Consider the following 18,711-nt stretch of genomic DNA (forward strand, 5'->3'; position numbering starts at 1 on the left):
CTCGCTGTCACTTCTAGTCGCGTTGCTCTCCTCCCCAGTAATGTTAAATTTAGCACAGAAAAAAACATAATAGAGGTAATTTAAATAGCGGTTCATGGGATTTATTAACCCTCAGGGGTCCCTCTGTCCTTTTTTGGACATTTTCTTCACTTTTGATTTGCTGATCATTTTGGCTGTGTTACAGCTGAAGGTATGGATTTCTGCAAGAAAGTGTCTTTTTTGACATATTTTTAAAATCTAATGTCAGTTACTGTTACAGGTCTATTACACACTGGTAACACACATTTTGTACCCTCTGGGGTTCCTCGCGTCCAAAAAAGGACACACAAAGAAAATGCTATAAAATCATCATATATCAATTTTTTTTTCTGCTTTTTTTTTTTGCATACATCTCTTAAACCACTTCAGTTCTGCTCAAACCTACCAAATGTTTATTAGTTTTCAGGATTTTAACCCTTTAAATGCCGGTTTGAAGACATGTTGCCTCTTGTTTTATTAAAAAAACAAGACAGAATATGAGATATTTCCCACATAATACATGATGGAGGGATGTGACATTGTTTTATATCAGAGTCTTTTATATCAAGACATTTCTTAAAACCAGAATATGATCGGGGTGACTTTGAATACTGGAAATAAATCATGTACTCATCCCGGCAGTAGCCCCCGTGGCACTCAAAATTTCCCTGGAAGTTTCTAGTTGTTATTCTGTTTTAAACCTCTTTTTTGTGTGTGTGAAATTTTGTGAAATTTGTGTTTCATGTTGTGTAAAAATGCTTGTTTATGGTCAGACATCATACAGCAAGTCACAGAATTCATTCTGTAATAATGACAATGTTTGAAATTGATGTAATAATGGTGGATGCACTGTTAGAAAAGGCAGGGGGTGGGGGGTGGGCAGTGGTGGGTGTGGGCTTCTCTCCAAATGGTCATTACTTAGGCTTCAGTAGAAAAATAGGTTTCAAAATCCATCAGTGGTGCACCCTGAGAGAACAAAACCAGTCTTCATCCCTGCTCACACACACACACACACACACACACACACACACAAGCATTGTGTCTCTCCATAAATGCTGTGTCATGTCTGGCTAAAACAACAATGTAAAGTCTAGATGACAAACATCAACCAGATGAAACCAGAGGCAGGAGCGTCACTGTGATGGTGGCCGAGTGATTCATTCACAGGTAAAGAAATGCAGATTTAAGCTTGAGTTGTCGCACATTCACTTCAGGCTTGTGTCATTCTGAAAGAACAGGTAGCAAGTGAGACCTTGTAAGACTGACCAGCGCTGCGGTTTCAGGTGTGTGTATACTTTCTTTACTTTAGCCCCTCGATAAGCTCAAGTCACTCATTTTTGTTTACCAGAGTCCAGTAACAGTCAGTTCTTCTTTCTTTCTTTCATCTATCTATCTTAATCTGGTTCGGTCCCAGCAGGAGGGCTACAGTTTCACCAGGTGTCTCTCTCTTGTCCTCCAATTGGTCAAAAGCCGTGAACCAATCTTTCTTATAAGTGGTCCAAGAAGTAAAGGCATGTGCAGCATCTTGCTTCAGTATTCCAACCATGACTGTGAGTGAAACCAACTCGGGTTAAATGAATAAGAACTCCTCACTAAACAGCCACATGTGTTTGGGTTTAAATTGTAGTCTGAATCAGCACCAGCAGCAAGAGCAGCAGGGTCTCCCTGTCCAGGCCCGCAGAGCTTCACTGTTGTCGGGGGAGGGTGGGGGGGATTCGGGTCTCACACACACACACACACACACACACACACACACACACAGGAACCTGTAGCTGAGAGGCAGCATGTGTTTCATTAAGGAGAACCTTCCAAGCTTGACAGTGTAATATCACCTGTCTGGAGGGGAGCTGCTTTGGTGTGTTGCCTGGGGCAGAGAAGAAGAATCTGGATGGGTGGGTGGGTGTTTGATGGGGGTTGGGGGGGGTGGGCAGCCACCCCAGCACTCCCTTAGATCTGGGCCCGAGACCAACACGTGACTCAAAGTGAGTTTGATCTCAGCAGGGACTGTGACAGGTATCAGGGGCAACAAGGTCAGACAATGCGGTCTTTGATCAGACGTATGAAGGAACAGAGATGGTGCCATATACAGAAACATGCTTCAGTGAAATTTTTAGACGCTAGCAGATGTAGGAGAAACCTTCCCTGGCAAAATATAATAAAGCAGCCCAACATTTGATTTAACTGAAATATAATTGAATTAAAGGAGACTGTAAGAAAGACACCCATGGGTCAGCGGTCAGCAACTGGCAAAACAATAATATCTGACCCGTCAGATTATTTTGATGATCTGATTTTTTATTTTATTTTACAATATCAGACTGACTGTCTCACATTTAGTTATAATGTCCACATAGAAAATCTACCCTCACCTGAAGAAGCTTTCTAAACTTTCATCCATGTTGACAGTGCCTGGTGCTAAAATAGATCTCCATCACGGCAGCAACAATTACCCACGGTATCACTTCCCCTTTAGCAATTTCTGAAGACAAAATAAAAGCGTGAGAAAGTTCATATTTTTTTCAACTTTATTTCAAGATATTGTGAGCTTTTATCTTGAAAAGTTCTGGCAGGAAGTTCCAAAGGACATATGATGTGCGATATAAAAAAAATAACACCAGTCCAGTAAATCACACAGAATGTGGCCACAGCGCCACATGTGAATAGTAACTAAGTAAATTAAACCAAATAGTGCTTAACTGTTGGGTGACCTCCAGTTGCTGTAGTCAATATGACGGGAGCAAAAGAGGAAGTCAGGTGAAGTAGTATAAAGATCGACAGAGTCCATGTTAGGAGGAGGTCGGGGTGGATGGATGGCCGAGTTGTTTCTTTTATCCATGACCGTTCCACAGCCTTAACCACATGCTTATTACCGTAACTGTGACAACGAAGGTCCTCTAACCTAAAGGACGTACTTATTCTAACCACGACCTTCTCCTAAACTCAAGCAGTTCTTGTGCCTGAAGCTAATCAAACAATGAAAGTTCCACAGCTGTGCCCTTGTGCTGTGGGACACCTGGTGCAGGTACGCTCCTGTGGGTTGTACTCGAGGGTAAGCACAAGAGACTTGTCGCTTAGGTTGGAGGATGTGTTGAATTAAACACTACTGAGCAAGCGTCCGTGAGCAAACTCGAGGGCCACAGACAGGTTCGGTTGAAAATATTCCTATTCATTTCCACCGTCGATAAAGACATTAATGTAGTAGTGTTAGTGCTACAGTGAATTCTTTTTTTTGGGGCTTTTGTGCCTTTATTGGACAGGATAGTAGAGAGAGACAGGGAATGGGGAGGCAGAGAGAGGGGGAATGACATGCAGTAAAGGCCGTCCAGATGCGGGACTCGAACCGGGGCCAACTGCAATGAGGACTGTAACCTCTACACATGGGGCGCCTGCTTAGACCACTACGGCACACAACGCCCCGCTACAATGAATTCTGATTTTAAATCCTTATACCTGTTCGTTTCAACATAGTTAAGCTACTATTTCCCCGCCGGTCAGTGTGATGAAGATTTTCAGGTATAAAAGCTCCACTCTGAGAACCAGACTGTTGTCAGCATCTAAATATGAGCTGAGATGTATCAGACTTCAAAGTGGCTCCTTAACCCGACTGTTCAACTAAACATGTACTCATGCAAAAATAATCAGCGCAGAGTCAACAGCAGGTGTGGTGAAGTACACCGCTTCATTCAGGACATCAAAGGAAGTGGCCTCACACCTGCTGAGCAGCCATGACTCATCTGGCCGACGGCCAGAGAGACACAGGTCCACAGACTCGTTTTAAAGGTGCTTCTCTGCACAGAGTGAGGCTGTGGACGCTGCAGCCGTCGTCAAACACGCCACCAACTCTCATCACCTGTTCTCAAACACAGAGGTTGGAGGAAGCCACCTGAGACCAGCGGATTGTCTGAAAAGATAAACAGGCATTGTGTGGAGAGTGAAGCAGTAAACCTGCTGTTCCAGGGCAGCTCCCAGCACTTGACAGCAAATACACACAAATCCACCTGTGCTTCCTGTCTGCTCACGATGTTATTCATGTTGCCTGTCACCTTAGAGGAGGCGAGACTGAGCGGCAGGTTTATTTGTAGAGAATCTTTCAAACATGGAGGCAAAAACACACATTGACTGGTGAAACCTATAGACTGTAAATAAAGATGGATGTAACCTCTGAAGCTCTGCTCCACGGTTGCCATCTTGGCAGCATGTGACTCCACCTAACTCCCAGCCGCTCCTGCCAGTCCTGTCTTTCTACAATGAGTTTGCCTTTGATAATGGTCATGAATAATAATAAGTATCCAATGGTGACAAGCAGTCGGAAATGTGTTCAGAAAGTAGCCATGTGATTTTTGTTTGCCCTCGTTTAGAGCAAGAGAGAGAGAGAGATAGGGAGAGCACTGGAAAACTACTGCCTTTCACCTCATGTAACTTATTGAGATAAGAGGGCGCCTCAGTGGCCTCACCTGGTCGAGCGTGTACCACATGGTCCTAACTGTCCTGACTGCAGCGTCCAGCATCCTCAATTTCCTGTCTATCTCTCACTGTACTGTCAGAGTAAAGGCAAAAAGGCCCAAAAATATAACTTAAAAAATTACCTATTGACATAATATAAATATATATAAAAATATAAATATTGTAATATTTCTGCTATGACAATATGGTGTGCACATAGCCTCCATTTTCTTCTGTAATAATTGAAAAAATGGTAAATAATAAAAGATAATAATAACAATAATTATTATAATAATCTTCTTCATCTTATTTATTGGTCAGCCACAATTTTTTGTAATCTGTTATCTGGATCATCACGGTCTGATGGTTTGTTAGCGGGGCCTGGGCTTAGGGCTGTATGATATGCCAAAGAAAAACATTTTTTCGCGATTATTTTTGGCAGATATCACAATTGTGATATCAGTTGGAAATTTTAGCATTTTATTTTCACTGAAAACTATTTTAAAATGATGACAAACAAACATGTTCCTTTACGTCTGGAGAATATGATTTGTAGGTCGAAGGCGTCTCTGTGGCACCACCTTATGGCGAGAACAATGCACAACAATGTTGAGACACATTTTATCTTCATCAAAAAAAAAATTGCAGCTCCTGCGATTTGGATATATCACTTGGCCATATTGTGATTTCGATTATATTTCGATTGATGGAGTGCCCTGCCTGAATCACTGTCTCGGTCCGCCCCTGGTCGGCCTGATCAATGCAAAAATGATCATTATCCCAGTGAGAGTGATTTAAAGGTTAAATGCTTAGTCAGCCCTGGTGTCTCTGGTGTGTTAAAGGAAGCAGCTCAGTTAAAGGAAGGAAGGTGCGGTGAAGCTTGTTTTCTACCGTGCACGTAATTGTACTGACTCTTCGCGGACTGACCTTTCCTCTCAAAGCTGTCCCTGCGCACGAAGCAGACCATGGCGAGGAACTTGGTGACCTCCTTCAGGTACATGACTGTAGTGTTGTTCAGATGGATGATGGCCATGGACTCCTTGTCATAGGGTAACCCAGCCTCACAGTCTGCCAGCCTGAGGAAGAAACACACACCCCAGTGAGGAGAAGTAAGAATAAATAAATAATGCATCCTCTGACATAAACACTGGCCGTGTTTCGAACATGGAGAGCACTTCTACTGAGGGAGCATTCTCTGTTGGATCTCTGCTGCTATTACAGCTTCTTGTTTTGGACAATTTCAAAGGAAGCGCACAGTGGTTGCTTTTCAGAACAACAACAGACCTCTGATTTAGTATTCAACTGCGGGAATTCCAAGATGTGGAGTGCAAGGTGGAGGAGGGAGGGAGGGAGGCAGAGAGGGGAGCAATGAACAGAGCAGTTTAGAGGCAAATGGAGGAGAGAATTTAAAGAAGAAGAGGGGCATGAGGGCACAGACAGACACTGAGCACCGGACAGAAAGGACATGCTGTTTCTGGTGTTCACTGGTAATGTATTCTGTTTGCACAAAGGAAGACAACAAACAAAAGAAAACACTGTTTTCTTCAGTCCATCTGGTGAATATTAATTTTTCCCTCCTGCTTTTTCAGCTTCTTCTCTTTTCCAGCCACAAGGGACTTTTAATTTGGCAGCACAGTATTATTTTATAGTCAAGTGTATTAGTCAAGCTCATTCAGCACAGGGCTTCAAAACAGGAAAACTCCAGCAGGTTAACAGAACTTCTCAGACTGGGTCAATACTCGGATGAGAAAACCTGAATTTAAAGTGTGAAGTTGTGTTTTCTTGCCGCGGGGAAAGCAAAGCAAACAGGACGTGATCTCGTCTTGCGCAGTTTACAATCTGACCTGGTGTTCCAGCAGCCAGACAAACAGACATCAAACCTCATCCAACAGGTGGGTGCTGCCTTTCCATCTGCATACATGTTGCACATTAGCAGCAGCGGCAGCAGCAGCTCCGTTCACACATCTCCTCTGATTGCGACCGTTACATGAGATTTATTTGGCATTTAGCAGCTTACAATGAGCGTATTCACAGTCCATATGTCAGCGTGACCGCTTCAAACAACACGGTTGTGTGTTTGTGTTGTTAATGAGTTAATGAGTCTGTGGTGGCAGACGTGCAGTGACTCCGCTGTCCTGACTTCATCCCTGGAATCACTGCAACGGCAGAACATAAGTGAGTCTTTAGCGAGGGGAGGGACCTGAGGGTCCTTTGAGTGACGGGATGGTAAATGGTCCAGAGCTGGAGGAGCGCAATGACATCATGAATGTTTACCTACTTACACCTGGATCAGAACTTTCCTCATATTCAACTTTACAGCAGGGCAGGGGGAGGAGAGCTGTGGTCCTGGAGTCCTGGAGGACTGGTTTTGAAGATTTTGGCAGGTGTTTATATGTCTGTGGACAGATGTTGTCAACGTGATAGCATCACAACCTTGCACAACTGTGCAGGTGTGTAGTTGAGACCAAAATGAAGGCCGAGTCAGAGTATGGGTGTGGTTGACGTAATGAGTTATAATGTGGTAATGAGGACTGATGGGTCAGAACGCCAACACGTTGACGGGCAGTTCAAAGTTCTGTTCACACCGACTAAAATGAACTAGTTCACTTTCATTTCTTCTATTGTTTTAAATGAGCTGCTCTGAGTTTTTCTTTTCCAGCAGAACCTCCATCCATCCATCCATCCATCCATCCATCCCCAGCTCCCATTGTCAGATACTGTTTACAACTATAGCGATACGGAAACAGATTGCTTCTAAAAGATTTTAAAAAAGCACGCTGAGAATATGTTTTAAGTGCGTCTGCTGTGAGTTTGACTCAGGTAGAGGATCTTTTCATTTTATTTCTTGTGATCATCCTTGACTCGCAGATAAAATACTAGTTGGATAATTCTGTTCTGCAGCGCAGTCGCCTTTCACTCTTATAATAGCCACGCTTATATCTAATATATCTTAATAATCTTTAACAGCCATTAGGCTCATATTTGACCTGTAAGACTCACATTTTAAGGCATTGTTCTCAGATTTCCACACAGTCAAAGAAATAACTACAATCACCTCTTGGTGGTCGTCTGCCTCCTCCACTCAGACTAGTTTCAGGTTACATCCCTGTTTATCCAGTCATAGAAAATATCAACCATTAGTGTGAAACTGTGTCATAATTGCTGTGTGAAGTCTTATGATCTTATGAAGACTTTCTTATGAAGTCTTAGAAGAGTTATGGCTAAAAAATGTCACAGTGACCGTGACCTTTGACCTTTGACCACTAAAATCCAACCCGTTCGTTCTTGAGTCCAGGTGAAGGTTTGTGCCAAATTTTGAAGAAGGTCTGTCAAGGCGTCACTGAGATATCGTGTCTACTAGAACGGGATGCAGGTACAGACGATCTGACGACCCGAGAATAATAAGTGCACCCTGGTCAGATGTAAAACCGTAGTGCACCATGGGACGTCTCTCCCGTCTGACCACTGGATGCAGCAGAGGAAGCAGAGCTGGCGACGAGGTTGTGTTGTTCCATGTCGCACTGAAATTTCTGCTTTGTTTTTACTCATTCCCATCAAATACTAAATTATTTTTATTCGTGACTCGTACTTTTTGCTGGTAACTACTCTACAACTGCAATGTTGGACTAACAATGGTACGTGAAAACGTGAGTCCATCATCCACAGCTACAGGCTATAATTGTTTAGAGAAAAGGTTGTTTTGTTTTGGTTTTTTTTTACATGTTGAGATTTCTTCCTCCAGCTTGACAGAAGTGAAGAAAATTCAGTTTGTGGCGCTTTGAAATGAACATTTAAATAATTCAAAAGCAACATCTACTTTCAGAAACATTGTTCCTGTTATCTACGGTGGCCCTGAGAGCTGAACACACTGCAACTTAAGGAAACACATTCCACACGTACACATTCAGAAAACACCTTTATCAATTTGACAACACGTGAGCTGCAAATACTCACGACGCAACCAAATACACAAACATAAAGAACATTTTAAAAAAAGTGATGAAGTGGAATGTGCCTGCATGGAGGCCACATGGATGTATTATATGTGAACTTGTTCAGTGCTTTTTAATTTCAAAAGTCACAGAGCATTGAACAACAAGTGCACCGCAGCCGGGTTCGTCACGTTTTTAATGTCCCCTGGAAACCCTTCCCTCGTCGTGCTGTGCTACTTGGTTCGGTGTCAACATCGACGCCTCCCAAAAAAAAAAGAGGGCTTTTTATGCTGTCAACTTATTAACATATGATCTGTATTTACCTGTTTTTTACATTTCAATAAAAACACATTAACAGATCAAAAGAAAGTTAACATTAAAAAATTACAGAAAAAAGAGAGAGAGAGAAAAAAAACAGTATTTCTGCATCCAACATCAACATGTTTATATTCAGCTGTCCTATCAGCGCTGCAGTTCCCCTTGATTTCACATTCAAATGTTTTCATTTTAAGTCACTGCACTACTGACACTCTGGGAGGTGAAAAAGCCCCTGACTGTTTTTTGGAGGTATAAAATCTACAGTACAAAACATGTTGCAGTAAAGACATCACTTCAAACATGGTGTGAATGAGCTTGAGTTCACTCAGATATACTGTAGGGACGTGTTCCCACCGTCCATATGCAAACCTACGCCCTTGGGTTGTGATGTAAGTATTTGAAGCTGATGCAGATGTTTGTCTCTTTGAATGTACTTTCATACGTCAGGACACGGACAGAGCTGCAGACATATAGTTTTCTGTTCGTCCATCCTATTCTTATGGATATATCTCAGTAACGTCTTAACAGAACTTCTTCAAATTTGGCACAAACATTCACTTGGACTCAAGAATGAACTGATTAGATTTTGGAGGTTAAAGGTTAAAGGTCAAGGTGAAAACACTGTTTAGCCATTACTCAAGACTTTCACAACTACGAGGCAGTAATTCTAGTCCATAGTTGCAGTGTGTTGAGCTCTCAGGACTGCCGTACATTACTACTGTTACTGTGGTAACCTCGCAGACTCACTGTGAACAGCTGGCACTGCTTCCAGTTGCTCCGAAATGAAAAGTATTTACATGTTTATCTTTTTCCCACACTGTGCCACGGGGGTGAGGCCGGCATGTTGTTTAAAGGTTCATTTCACAATCAGTTGCATCGATGTTGCGTCTAGTGTTCGAGTCAGTCTGGGACATGTTGCATGGAAACTGTTGCTGGTCACTTGTGTAACTATGGCAGCTGGTCTCAGGACTGAAGGCTGGTCCATCTGAACTGAGCAAGAGACAGAAGAAACCAGCAATGTTCAGGGTGTTCAGGGTGACCAGGTGTTTGTGGTGTTTATCTGAATGATAAGAGACTTCAGCAGAGTTTTGCTTTTGTTTTTAGAAACTTTGTGCTAATGGAATAAATTTCATGAAACGTGTCTAAGGAGCTGTGAAGATGTTTAACAGATTCACAGGGAATTATTTTTACACATCAATCCACAAACAGACAGCACCAAGCTGAGCTTCTATTAATTATGAATCGCTCATATCTGCACCTGAGGCACCGCTGGCAACAAACACATCATACAGTAGAAATATGATTTTTTTTTTTTAAATACATCTCCATGCAACAGATGCCGGATTAAACGTAATTATCAAAATGAATAAAATGTTCACTCTCACTTAATCTCATGTTGTCGTGGCCGTTAGCCTGGACGTGACGACACAGGAGAGCTAAGAATAGTCCCAGCGCTCCGCAGACTGGAGGCGGAGCAGAGCAGAGAAACATGCTCGGCTCATGTCAGTTCAGTCAGATGAAGTGAATTCATCACTGCTGTCGAGAGAAAAAGAGATAATTGCATTTCACTGACAATAAGCGTTGGCCCGGTTTGTTGGCCGAGGAACATTTCAGTCACATTTGAGCTTTCCAAACATGTAGCGTGCCAGGTGTCTCACGCACCAACAGAGCTCATTAATTAAATGAGGTGAAAAAAAGAACTCCATTTCCTGAAGCCTCTAATTAAGGATAATATCCCAGCTGTTTTGTCACGATAACGACGGCAGCCGTCTACGCCGCAATCTGCTGATTTATGAGAGCAGGTCCGACCGGCACCTGCAAGCGCTCCCACGCTCATTCACGGACACGGGTGAGTGCGCACGCTACGGGGAGTAACTAAAGCGGACAGTCCTGGTTAACTGAGTGATGTGTGTTTACAGAGAGAACATGATTCCACTGACATCAGGCGTCCACCTCCGTCTGCAGGAGTCCTGACTGCGCCCTCGGCCGCACGCTCCCTGGAACAGCTGCCACTCACTCCAGGCCGAGTCTGGCCCAGTTCAGTTTAAAACCCTCAGCTGTGACGCCCCGGGTAGACCACACACACACACACACACACACACACACACACACACACAGGTTGTCATGGGTCACTTTTGGAGACATTACATAGACTTACATTTATTTCCTGGAGACTTGCGCCAACATCAACCTTTAACCCTTAACCTTTAACCCCTGATCAAAAAATCTGATTTTTCCCAATTGGACAAGACGTCCCCAAGACTGACATTTGTCCCCAAAAGTAGCCTTTGACACACACACACACACATACATCCACACACACCTCCAACTATAGATATGGGTCAAACAAGGACCACCTGTCCCAGGGCAGGCATCGTGACGTTACTCAGAAAACAGTGTCGCCGCCTTCTCACTCCAGGTTTCTTTCTCCGATTCTGTGTGCACACGTGAAAAGCCCCAGAAGCAGCCTTCCACTGTGGCTGAGAAGCTCACAGCACTGAACGCAACTAACTCAAGAAAACATTTCAACAACACTTTCAATTACAATCAGAAATCTATTTTCAGCAAATAAATGAAACGCAAGCAGGAATGATGCTACATGGGAGTTGCCATAGTTACCAGTTTCTCTGACACAATCAAATAACTTAAGTTTAATCAATCGAATGTCAAAATCTCAATTCACATCATTTTTAAACCTCACAAGACAATGATGTCGACGCTCACAAGTCATGAGCATGGGTATTTTTCCCGTCTCTACTATCTATCTCATGTTATTGGAAGCGTATTGCTGCCACGCCAGAAAAAGGGATCAGTATTAGGTTATGACTGTGAAAAATGTATTGTTATAACAAGATGTTTTCATGTTATTTTGATATATGAAGTGTCACAAAAAAATCACCTCACACATCAAGAGTCTCCTCTTGGTTATACTACAACATTTAGTATATAAGAGGGAAATTAATGAATATTGTTGTAGTATCTGTTTTCAGTGTTGCACTTTGTACATGGTCCCTGATCACTCGACTCACAGCTGCTGCTCATAGGGACCAGTGTTATTTCTCCGGCTCGTGTTGATGAAAACTAGGTGGGAGCTCGTAGTCTACCTTACTACGGCAGGTTTGTGTCATCGTGTTTCTGTTATGAGTTATTGATCCAGGAAGTTTAAATCAGTGAATATCTTACCAACTTCTCCGACACAGCAGAATCTCGTAACATGAAGAGTTTCTTATTATAACTACTTTTCATGTAATCGCTTGATATTAATCCTTCTTTCTTTGTCTGGCGTGGCAGCAATATACTTTCATGACAATATGATGTGAGTGTGAAAATGATTGAAACCTATGTTGTTGATTAAATTATGCCTCAATGTATGTAAAAAGAAATGTAGAGCGGTCAGAGATTGTAATAATTGTTGGACGTATCTGTGAACACAGCATCTAAGCCTCAAGTCCCTGAGTGGGTGTTTCCCACGGCGCTGGCTGACTGACAACTGAGAGCTGGCGTTGCTAGGAGACACGCTATCAACTTCTGTGTTGTGCTCCTGACTGGAGATCATCACACCGTATAGACTAAAGATGTGTCCCAATGTAGGGCCACGTCCTTCAGAGGACGCCGTCTTCGTAGCCAACACACTGTAGACTTCGAAGGCCAAACCGAAACGAGATGGACTGGTCTACGGAGGATTTTCTCTTCGCGTCACCAGCTGTACCACGTCCTTACTGTTGCGTCACAAAGCGCAGCTCCTGTCGCCTACCAACAACTTTTTTTTTTTTTTTTACAAAAGCTTTTAAGGGCTAATGCATCTTGGAGTAGGTTAGGCCATGAAGGAAAGTTTGCTTGGTGATGTTTAGTTTTGCTTCAACTATGATAAAGAGTATATACTGTACGCCTGCCACGCTGTATTTGGGGGGTGGAGCTTATGAAGGAACGCTGAAGGGAGGGGTGTATTTGTATTTCTCCAGAGTGTCATACTCCAGCTTTGAGATGTCCCTTCACAACATGTAACATCTGGGATGACCCATCACGCTGTTTGTATACCATTCATACAGTGGCAGCTAGCTGGATTAGCTTGCTAATGTTCACACTGATTCCCACTGGACATTCATGTTAATTCAACACCTGTTAAAAAAGCAGTAGCTTAGTGTTTTTCCTTCACTATATTAAGAAGGGAGGGGCGGTGTAGCATCAGCTGATGGTAAATGACCAGAGGCGATATTAAAGATGCCTGGTAACCATGGTAATCAGGCTTAGGGTTGAATAGTTCCTAAATCAGTGTTCTGAACTGAAGACAGGACATAATCGAGCATCTCCCACCAGCTGTGAACAGGCCAACCTGGCAACACGGAACTCCTTTCTTGCTAATGAAGATTTTCAGAGTCAAGTGGCCTTTTTATACATTTCACTGAGAAATCTAATTGGTTACAAATATAGCTCAGTGAGATAAGTATGTCGGTTGCTAGGTAACAGACGTAAAAGTTGATAACCAACATTTGATTGAGTATTTAGGATTTCTAACCTGAGATAAAAAAAAAAGGATAAAGTAAGATAAGACTCCTGAAGTTAGTCAGATAATTCCTCTCTTAAACTCTTCATGTCTTGACTTCAGACTTAAAACAGGAAGTTTTTATAATGGTCCCAGACTCTTAAATCTCACAGCAACATGTCATTCCCTGACCTCCGCACGCACACAGTCACAATCAGACATAGGTGGGGCTAAACACAACAGGAAGCAATGTCACCCCCTATAGAGCAGTGTGCTCAAACATGACTGTCAGGTTGTTGTTAATGAGGTGATATAACAAACTGTGTTTACACAGATATCATCAGTTGTGGTAAAAAAAAAAGAAATGTCCACTGGAGAATATTAATATCACTGCAGATAATTTTAGATAATGAATATTTGGCAGTGACAATTTTGACTAAATAGGTCAATATAAACAACAGGAATATATTCATGTATCAATAGAGTCTTTTTGTGACCTACAGCTCACAGTTCCAACAGTTTCCTTTACATTTGTACATTTATAATTGCAGCTCTATGTACATGCTGTACACTATACATGCATAGAGAGAATATATACCTCTCTATTTCTATCTGTGCTGATTACAGTTCCTCTAATTTAATTTAAAACTACAGCTCATGCAGTCATCTTAGTCTTAGTCTGTATTCTCCTGCTGTTCTCTTATTCTCTTACCAGCCTCTTCTCCTCAGCTTTGTGAAATGCTCCGGCATATAGTTAAAATCATACTGTGAGGCTTGTACACTCTGACTGGTTTGACGTGAAAAATGTTGATGGGTTGCAGATATGTACAAGAATTATATGACACATGTCATAACAGCTGGCCCAATTATTTTCCGTGTAAACCCCAGTATTCTGTTTTCAGTGCACAACATCCAGAAAATCAGAATATCTGTCAGACAACCTGCACGTCCTGTTACTGTACCCTGACTCTCTCTCTCATCAGCAGTGACACTTATTCTTCTGAGGTTCATCACTGGGAGAAACTGGTGGAGCCTATCAGCTGACATTGTGCCAGGACAGGGTATAAACCTGGACTGATCGCCAGTCCATCACAGAGCTCGATTCAAGTGAATTTCGTGAGCCAAACTACTAAATAAAACTGTTGCTGCGAATGTGCTCTGTTTATTCTGTGAAAGACTGATTCAAAAAGAAACAGCACACATTGTTTTAATATCTACAAAGCATGGAAGCCCGTTTCTGCCAGTAAAAGAAAGAATTATAAAATGAAAACTCGAGTGTGCATATGCTCAAGTGGCATTTAGGTCCCTTCATCACCACGTAGCCTAAGCATGCAAACCTACATAAGGTAACTATCACAGGTGACTTTTGTAAGTGTAAGTCTTAAGGATTTTTTGGGGCTTTTTGTGCCTTTAATGGACAGGAAATGGGGAGGCAGAGAGAGGGGGAGCAAAGGACCATCTGATGCGGGAGTCGAACCAGGGGCCAGCTGCAGCGAGGACTGTAGCCTCTACATATGAGGCGCCTGCTCAACCCACTGAGCTACACGACGCCCCATTCTTAAGTATTTTTAATCAGTCTGTTGTCGCAGCTGAACAAATTAAACCATTGTTTTTAAAGCTTTAAAAAAATTTTGTATAATGTAATTATTGTAGAAAAAAAATTAAAGCAAAACAGTGATGGACAATTTCCTTTGCTAGACGAATGTGTGCATCTTTTATTAACACATCAAAAGCACGAAAACAAAAGCAGAGAGCCGTTCACCCTGAACAGCCTTCAGTCTTAAAGTGACAGTGTCACTGACCTAACACCAAAGAGAACTCACAACATGCAGCACAGCAAACTACCAATTATGGTGAATTATGTCCATAGAGTCCGCTATATTATAAAAAATATATACATATATTTTGTGTTTGTGTTAAGTGTTTTAAAACAAAATGACATTTAAATCACTAAAAAAGTTTAACTTTAATTATCATACCTATCATACTTTTTTCTCCTCATATTGATAGGAACTTTAATGTTGTTGCCAGGTGGACAACATTGTATACTTGTTTACTATCTCAGTCTGATTGTGTGCTAAAAGATTTCATCCATGACAAAAAGTGGAGAATCAGAATGGATAGCTGGATAGCAGCAGGAAGAATAAGGAAGTCAAGAGACAGATGGTGAATCTACAAGTGATCAAACAAAAAAAAGGACAATTGAGCTTCCTCTGATTTCACTTCAGTCCTGAATGGTCCATCATTATCATTAAAATAAAAAGTGCTCTGAGAATGTGAATTACTTAGCCTGTGTATTGTTACGAGGTCAGATGTGGACCGCCAACATTTTCGAGATGTTCAAGTGGGTCACGAGTTGGAAAAGGTTTGAGAACCTCTGTAGCTAGATCAAGGAGTGTGAGTGATTATGCGACCTTACCCACTTTAAAATATTGACTTTGTGATAATATCAGAGGGCAGCTTTAGAAAATCAGAAAAGCAGGAGACTTATTTTAAATATTAAAAGAAAAATAAAATACAATAACATGAAGTTTCCTTTCTCTCTAACTGAAGAAAAGGTTTTGCCTCGTTTAAACATGAGGGTTAGGGAAGATGCTTGATATCTAGAGGTCGTAGTAATGATGACAGGAGCAAAGGGGAAAGTGTGGTGACATATAGACAGTTCACATCAGGAGGAGGTTGTGGTGGATGGATGGATCAACTAAAGTTAACCAAGTTTTTATTATTGTAACCGTGGCAACAAAGATTGTCTAATGTTGAGGAAGTAATAATTTTATCCCAAACCACCATCTTTTCCTTAACCTAACCAAGCCATTATTGTTATTATAGTAACCGTGGCAATGGAGGTCGGTACGCTGCACGTTTATTACTGTAGCCATGACAACCAAAGTATAGTACGCCTGCCACCGTAGGGGCGCTATTTCAGAAGAGGCTCCTATGGGTCGTATCAGAGGGTTGGTGGTTGTTGAGGTTGCAGCAGTTACAAGTCAAAGATCTTCAAGCGACTTAGAGGAAACAAAGCTGATCATGTGTCTGAGAATGAGCGTCAAAGCCCCACAGAGATGCTCAGAAATGCCAGAAAGGCCATTAGGGAGAACCAAAACTTTTCCCAATGAGCTGCTACACAAATAGGGCTTAATGTGAAAAAAATATATATATATCAGTGAGTGACAGAGACAGAGAGAGAGAGGGAGGGAGAGAGAGATGTGTCTGTGCTGTGGTGATCAGCTCAGTGCAGCAGGCTCTGGTGGCCGTCGTCTGTCTCCCTCTCCAGCTAAATACACTCGGTTCTGTCTCGCAGCTCCGCCCACATACTTACTGTTTGTGTGTTGGTATCTTCATCATGGATTAAACTCACGAGGCAGCAGTGGACTGCTATTGACTCACTTTACACGAATAACAAAGTTTTAAAAGAAGAAAGGTCCGACTGAGAGGCTCAGAGAAAAGAAGTAATGTGCTTCAAACAGTTCAAATAGTAGCAGCAGTGACTCTGCAGACCGCAGACAGGAGGAGCAGAGCAGCAGAGACCACAGCTGCCAGTGAGTCCAGTATAAACAGCAGTCCAGTTTTACAGACTAAGCAGTAGGCAGAAGAGTTTATTTAGGACAATAATGTTGTACATCAACAGGAGGATCGGTGCAGTGAAGTTGGCGTCGTACTGGACCGTTGTGGTGAAGAGGGAGCTGAGCCATAAAGCAAGGCTCTTCATTTACTGGTCAATCTTTGTTCTGACCCTCACCTCTGGTGTTGAGCTCTGGGTGGAGATGGAAAGAATGAGATTGAGGTTACAAGCAGCTGTAATGAGTTTCCTCTGCATGGTGTCTGGGCTCAGACTTAGAGATAGGGTGAGCTCAGAGTAAAGAGTATATATACTGTATATATATATATATATATCTCATCTTGTCTGGGAACATCTCGGGATCCACCAGGGGGAGCTGGAAAACGTTGCTGGGGAGAGGGACTTCTGGACTACTTTGCTTGACGACCATAAACCAACCCCGGATAAGCAGCAGGAAATGGAGGGATGGATGGAAGTTGTAAAGTTTTGTGATCATCAGAAATTCTAATAAGCTAATTAAAGTCATCATAGTCGGTGTGATCAGCTCAGATCCACAGAATCTTATCACAGAAACATCCAGTGAAGAAAGAAAAAGACACTAAAATCCAAACGTACTGTCCAGTCTGAGCTTCTCAATCTGACCTGTAGTTACGGAGTTATATGGTCATTTTTCAGACTGTAGCTACTGTTGTTGTTGTAGCTGTGGACTGTGATAGGAAAAGATGTTTTTCTCTTCTTCACAAACTCTGTCATTGAATTTTGCAAATAACAGCTAAGACTATGACAGTACAAAGTTACTGTATATCAATATAATTTATGTGTAGGTGTTTCTGTTAAATGTGTTATACAAATCATCCCAATTCATTTAACCTCTGTTTACTAAATAGTTTATTGTAAAGTGTGACACAGGGTGTGTGTGATGGGTTTCAGGCCAAAGTTTGATGGTTTTCAGTCAAAAGTCCCAGGTTGATGTTTATTCCCGCTCTGTCGCTGGAAGAGTCAGGGAATCAGAAAAGAGAGAGGGCCCTGAAGGACAGCAGGAAACTGATCGTGATTGGAAAGGCTGTGCAGTTGTGTGACTCTCAGCAGCTTTCATTAGAGACAGTATCACAGGCAGAGAACTGTTTGAAAAGACTCCTTATGTTTCCATTTAACAACAAGAGGAGAGACTTAAATCTGCAGGAGGATGGTAGTGATACGACTGCACAAGAAGGGCAAAAGACACATCGCAGACCTGATGTCTATCACCACTGTGGAGATAAATACTGTTTCCCTACAATCCACAATCGACCCAACCGACGCGTTTGGTTCATCAGAACAGGAAACATTTCTTCATGTGAAAGCTTTAGAGGAAGTTGGTAAAAGCATCTCTGGGATGGAGCACTCCAGTCCGGATGATACCTTCCCCCCCTTCTCATGAACTGTCCTTTGAACCACCCTTCCATGGATATAATGCAGGAACAAGCCAACCAGAGAGAGAGAGATAGAGAGTGAGGAAGATTACTGCTCTTCATCATGGACAGACTCTTTCTGAGGAAAGTATCCTGGAGGATGAGTTTATTCTTCCCAGTTGGAAGCTTGAAAAGGCTGGGGATGATGGAGGTGTTTTTTGAGGGATGTGCTGTCAGAATTTTTGACTTATGAGAAGTGATCTATGGGAAATTTCTTCAAAGTGTCATACCTACATCATGCTTTTGAAAAACAAAAAAATAAGGGAAATGTCGGCTGAATAATCACATTTAGCCGACAAAGAGAGAAGCACCTTCCTGTACTTCTACAGCAAGCTGTTTGGGCTTCATAAAGTGTGATGTTGTGGACAGCTTTTTTCAAGGGAGTGTCAGATTCGGAGCGAGTGATCTTTGAATTTTGAAGGTGTTGACCAAGAAGAATTGACGGAAATCGTGGATATTCACAACCGCCGGAGGCAGCTCGCTCACCAACAACAGATCAGAGCTGAA

At 42.2% G+C, this 18,711-nt stretch overlaps 1 protein-coding gene across 3 annotated transcripts in view; it reads right to left on the minus strand.

The window, feature by feature from the left end:
- Positions 1 to 18,711, minus strand: part of rragd (ras-related GTP binding D) — a 49,570-nt gene that overhangs the window by 9,941 nt on the left and 20,918 nt on the right. For 2 of the 3 annotated variants that reach the window (XM_087170546.1, XM_023394780.2), the window contains exon 6: positions 5,389 to 5,537. In XM_087170546.1, coding sequence (XP_087026672.1) covers positions 5,389 to 5,537 — 149 coding nt within the window. Of the gene's footprint in view, positions 1 to 2,529; positions 3,920 to 5,388; positions 5,538 to 18,711 lie in introns of those variants that run through there. The other variant, XM_087170547.1, reaches the window with a different exon arrangement.

Source organism: Seriola lalandi, unplaced genomic scaffold (assembly GCF_002814215.2).
Source record: "Seriola lalandi dorsalis isolate HSWRI2012SDOR001 ecotype SW California unplaced genomic scaffold, Sedor1 jcf7180002054953, whole genome shotgun sequence".
Classification (NCBI taxonomy): Eukaryota; Metazoa; Chordata; class Actinopteri; order Carangiformes; family Carangidae; genus Seriola; species Seriola lalandi.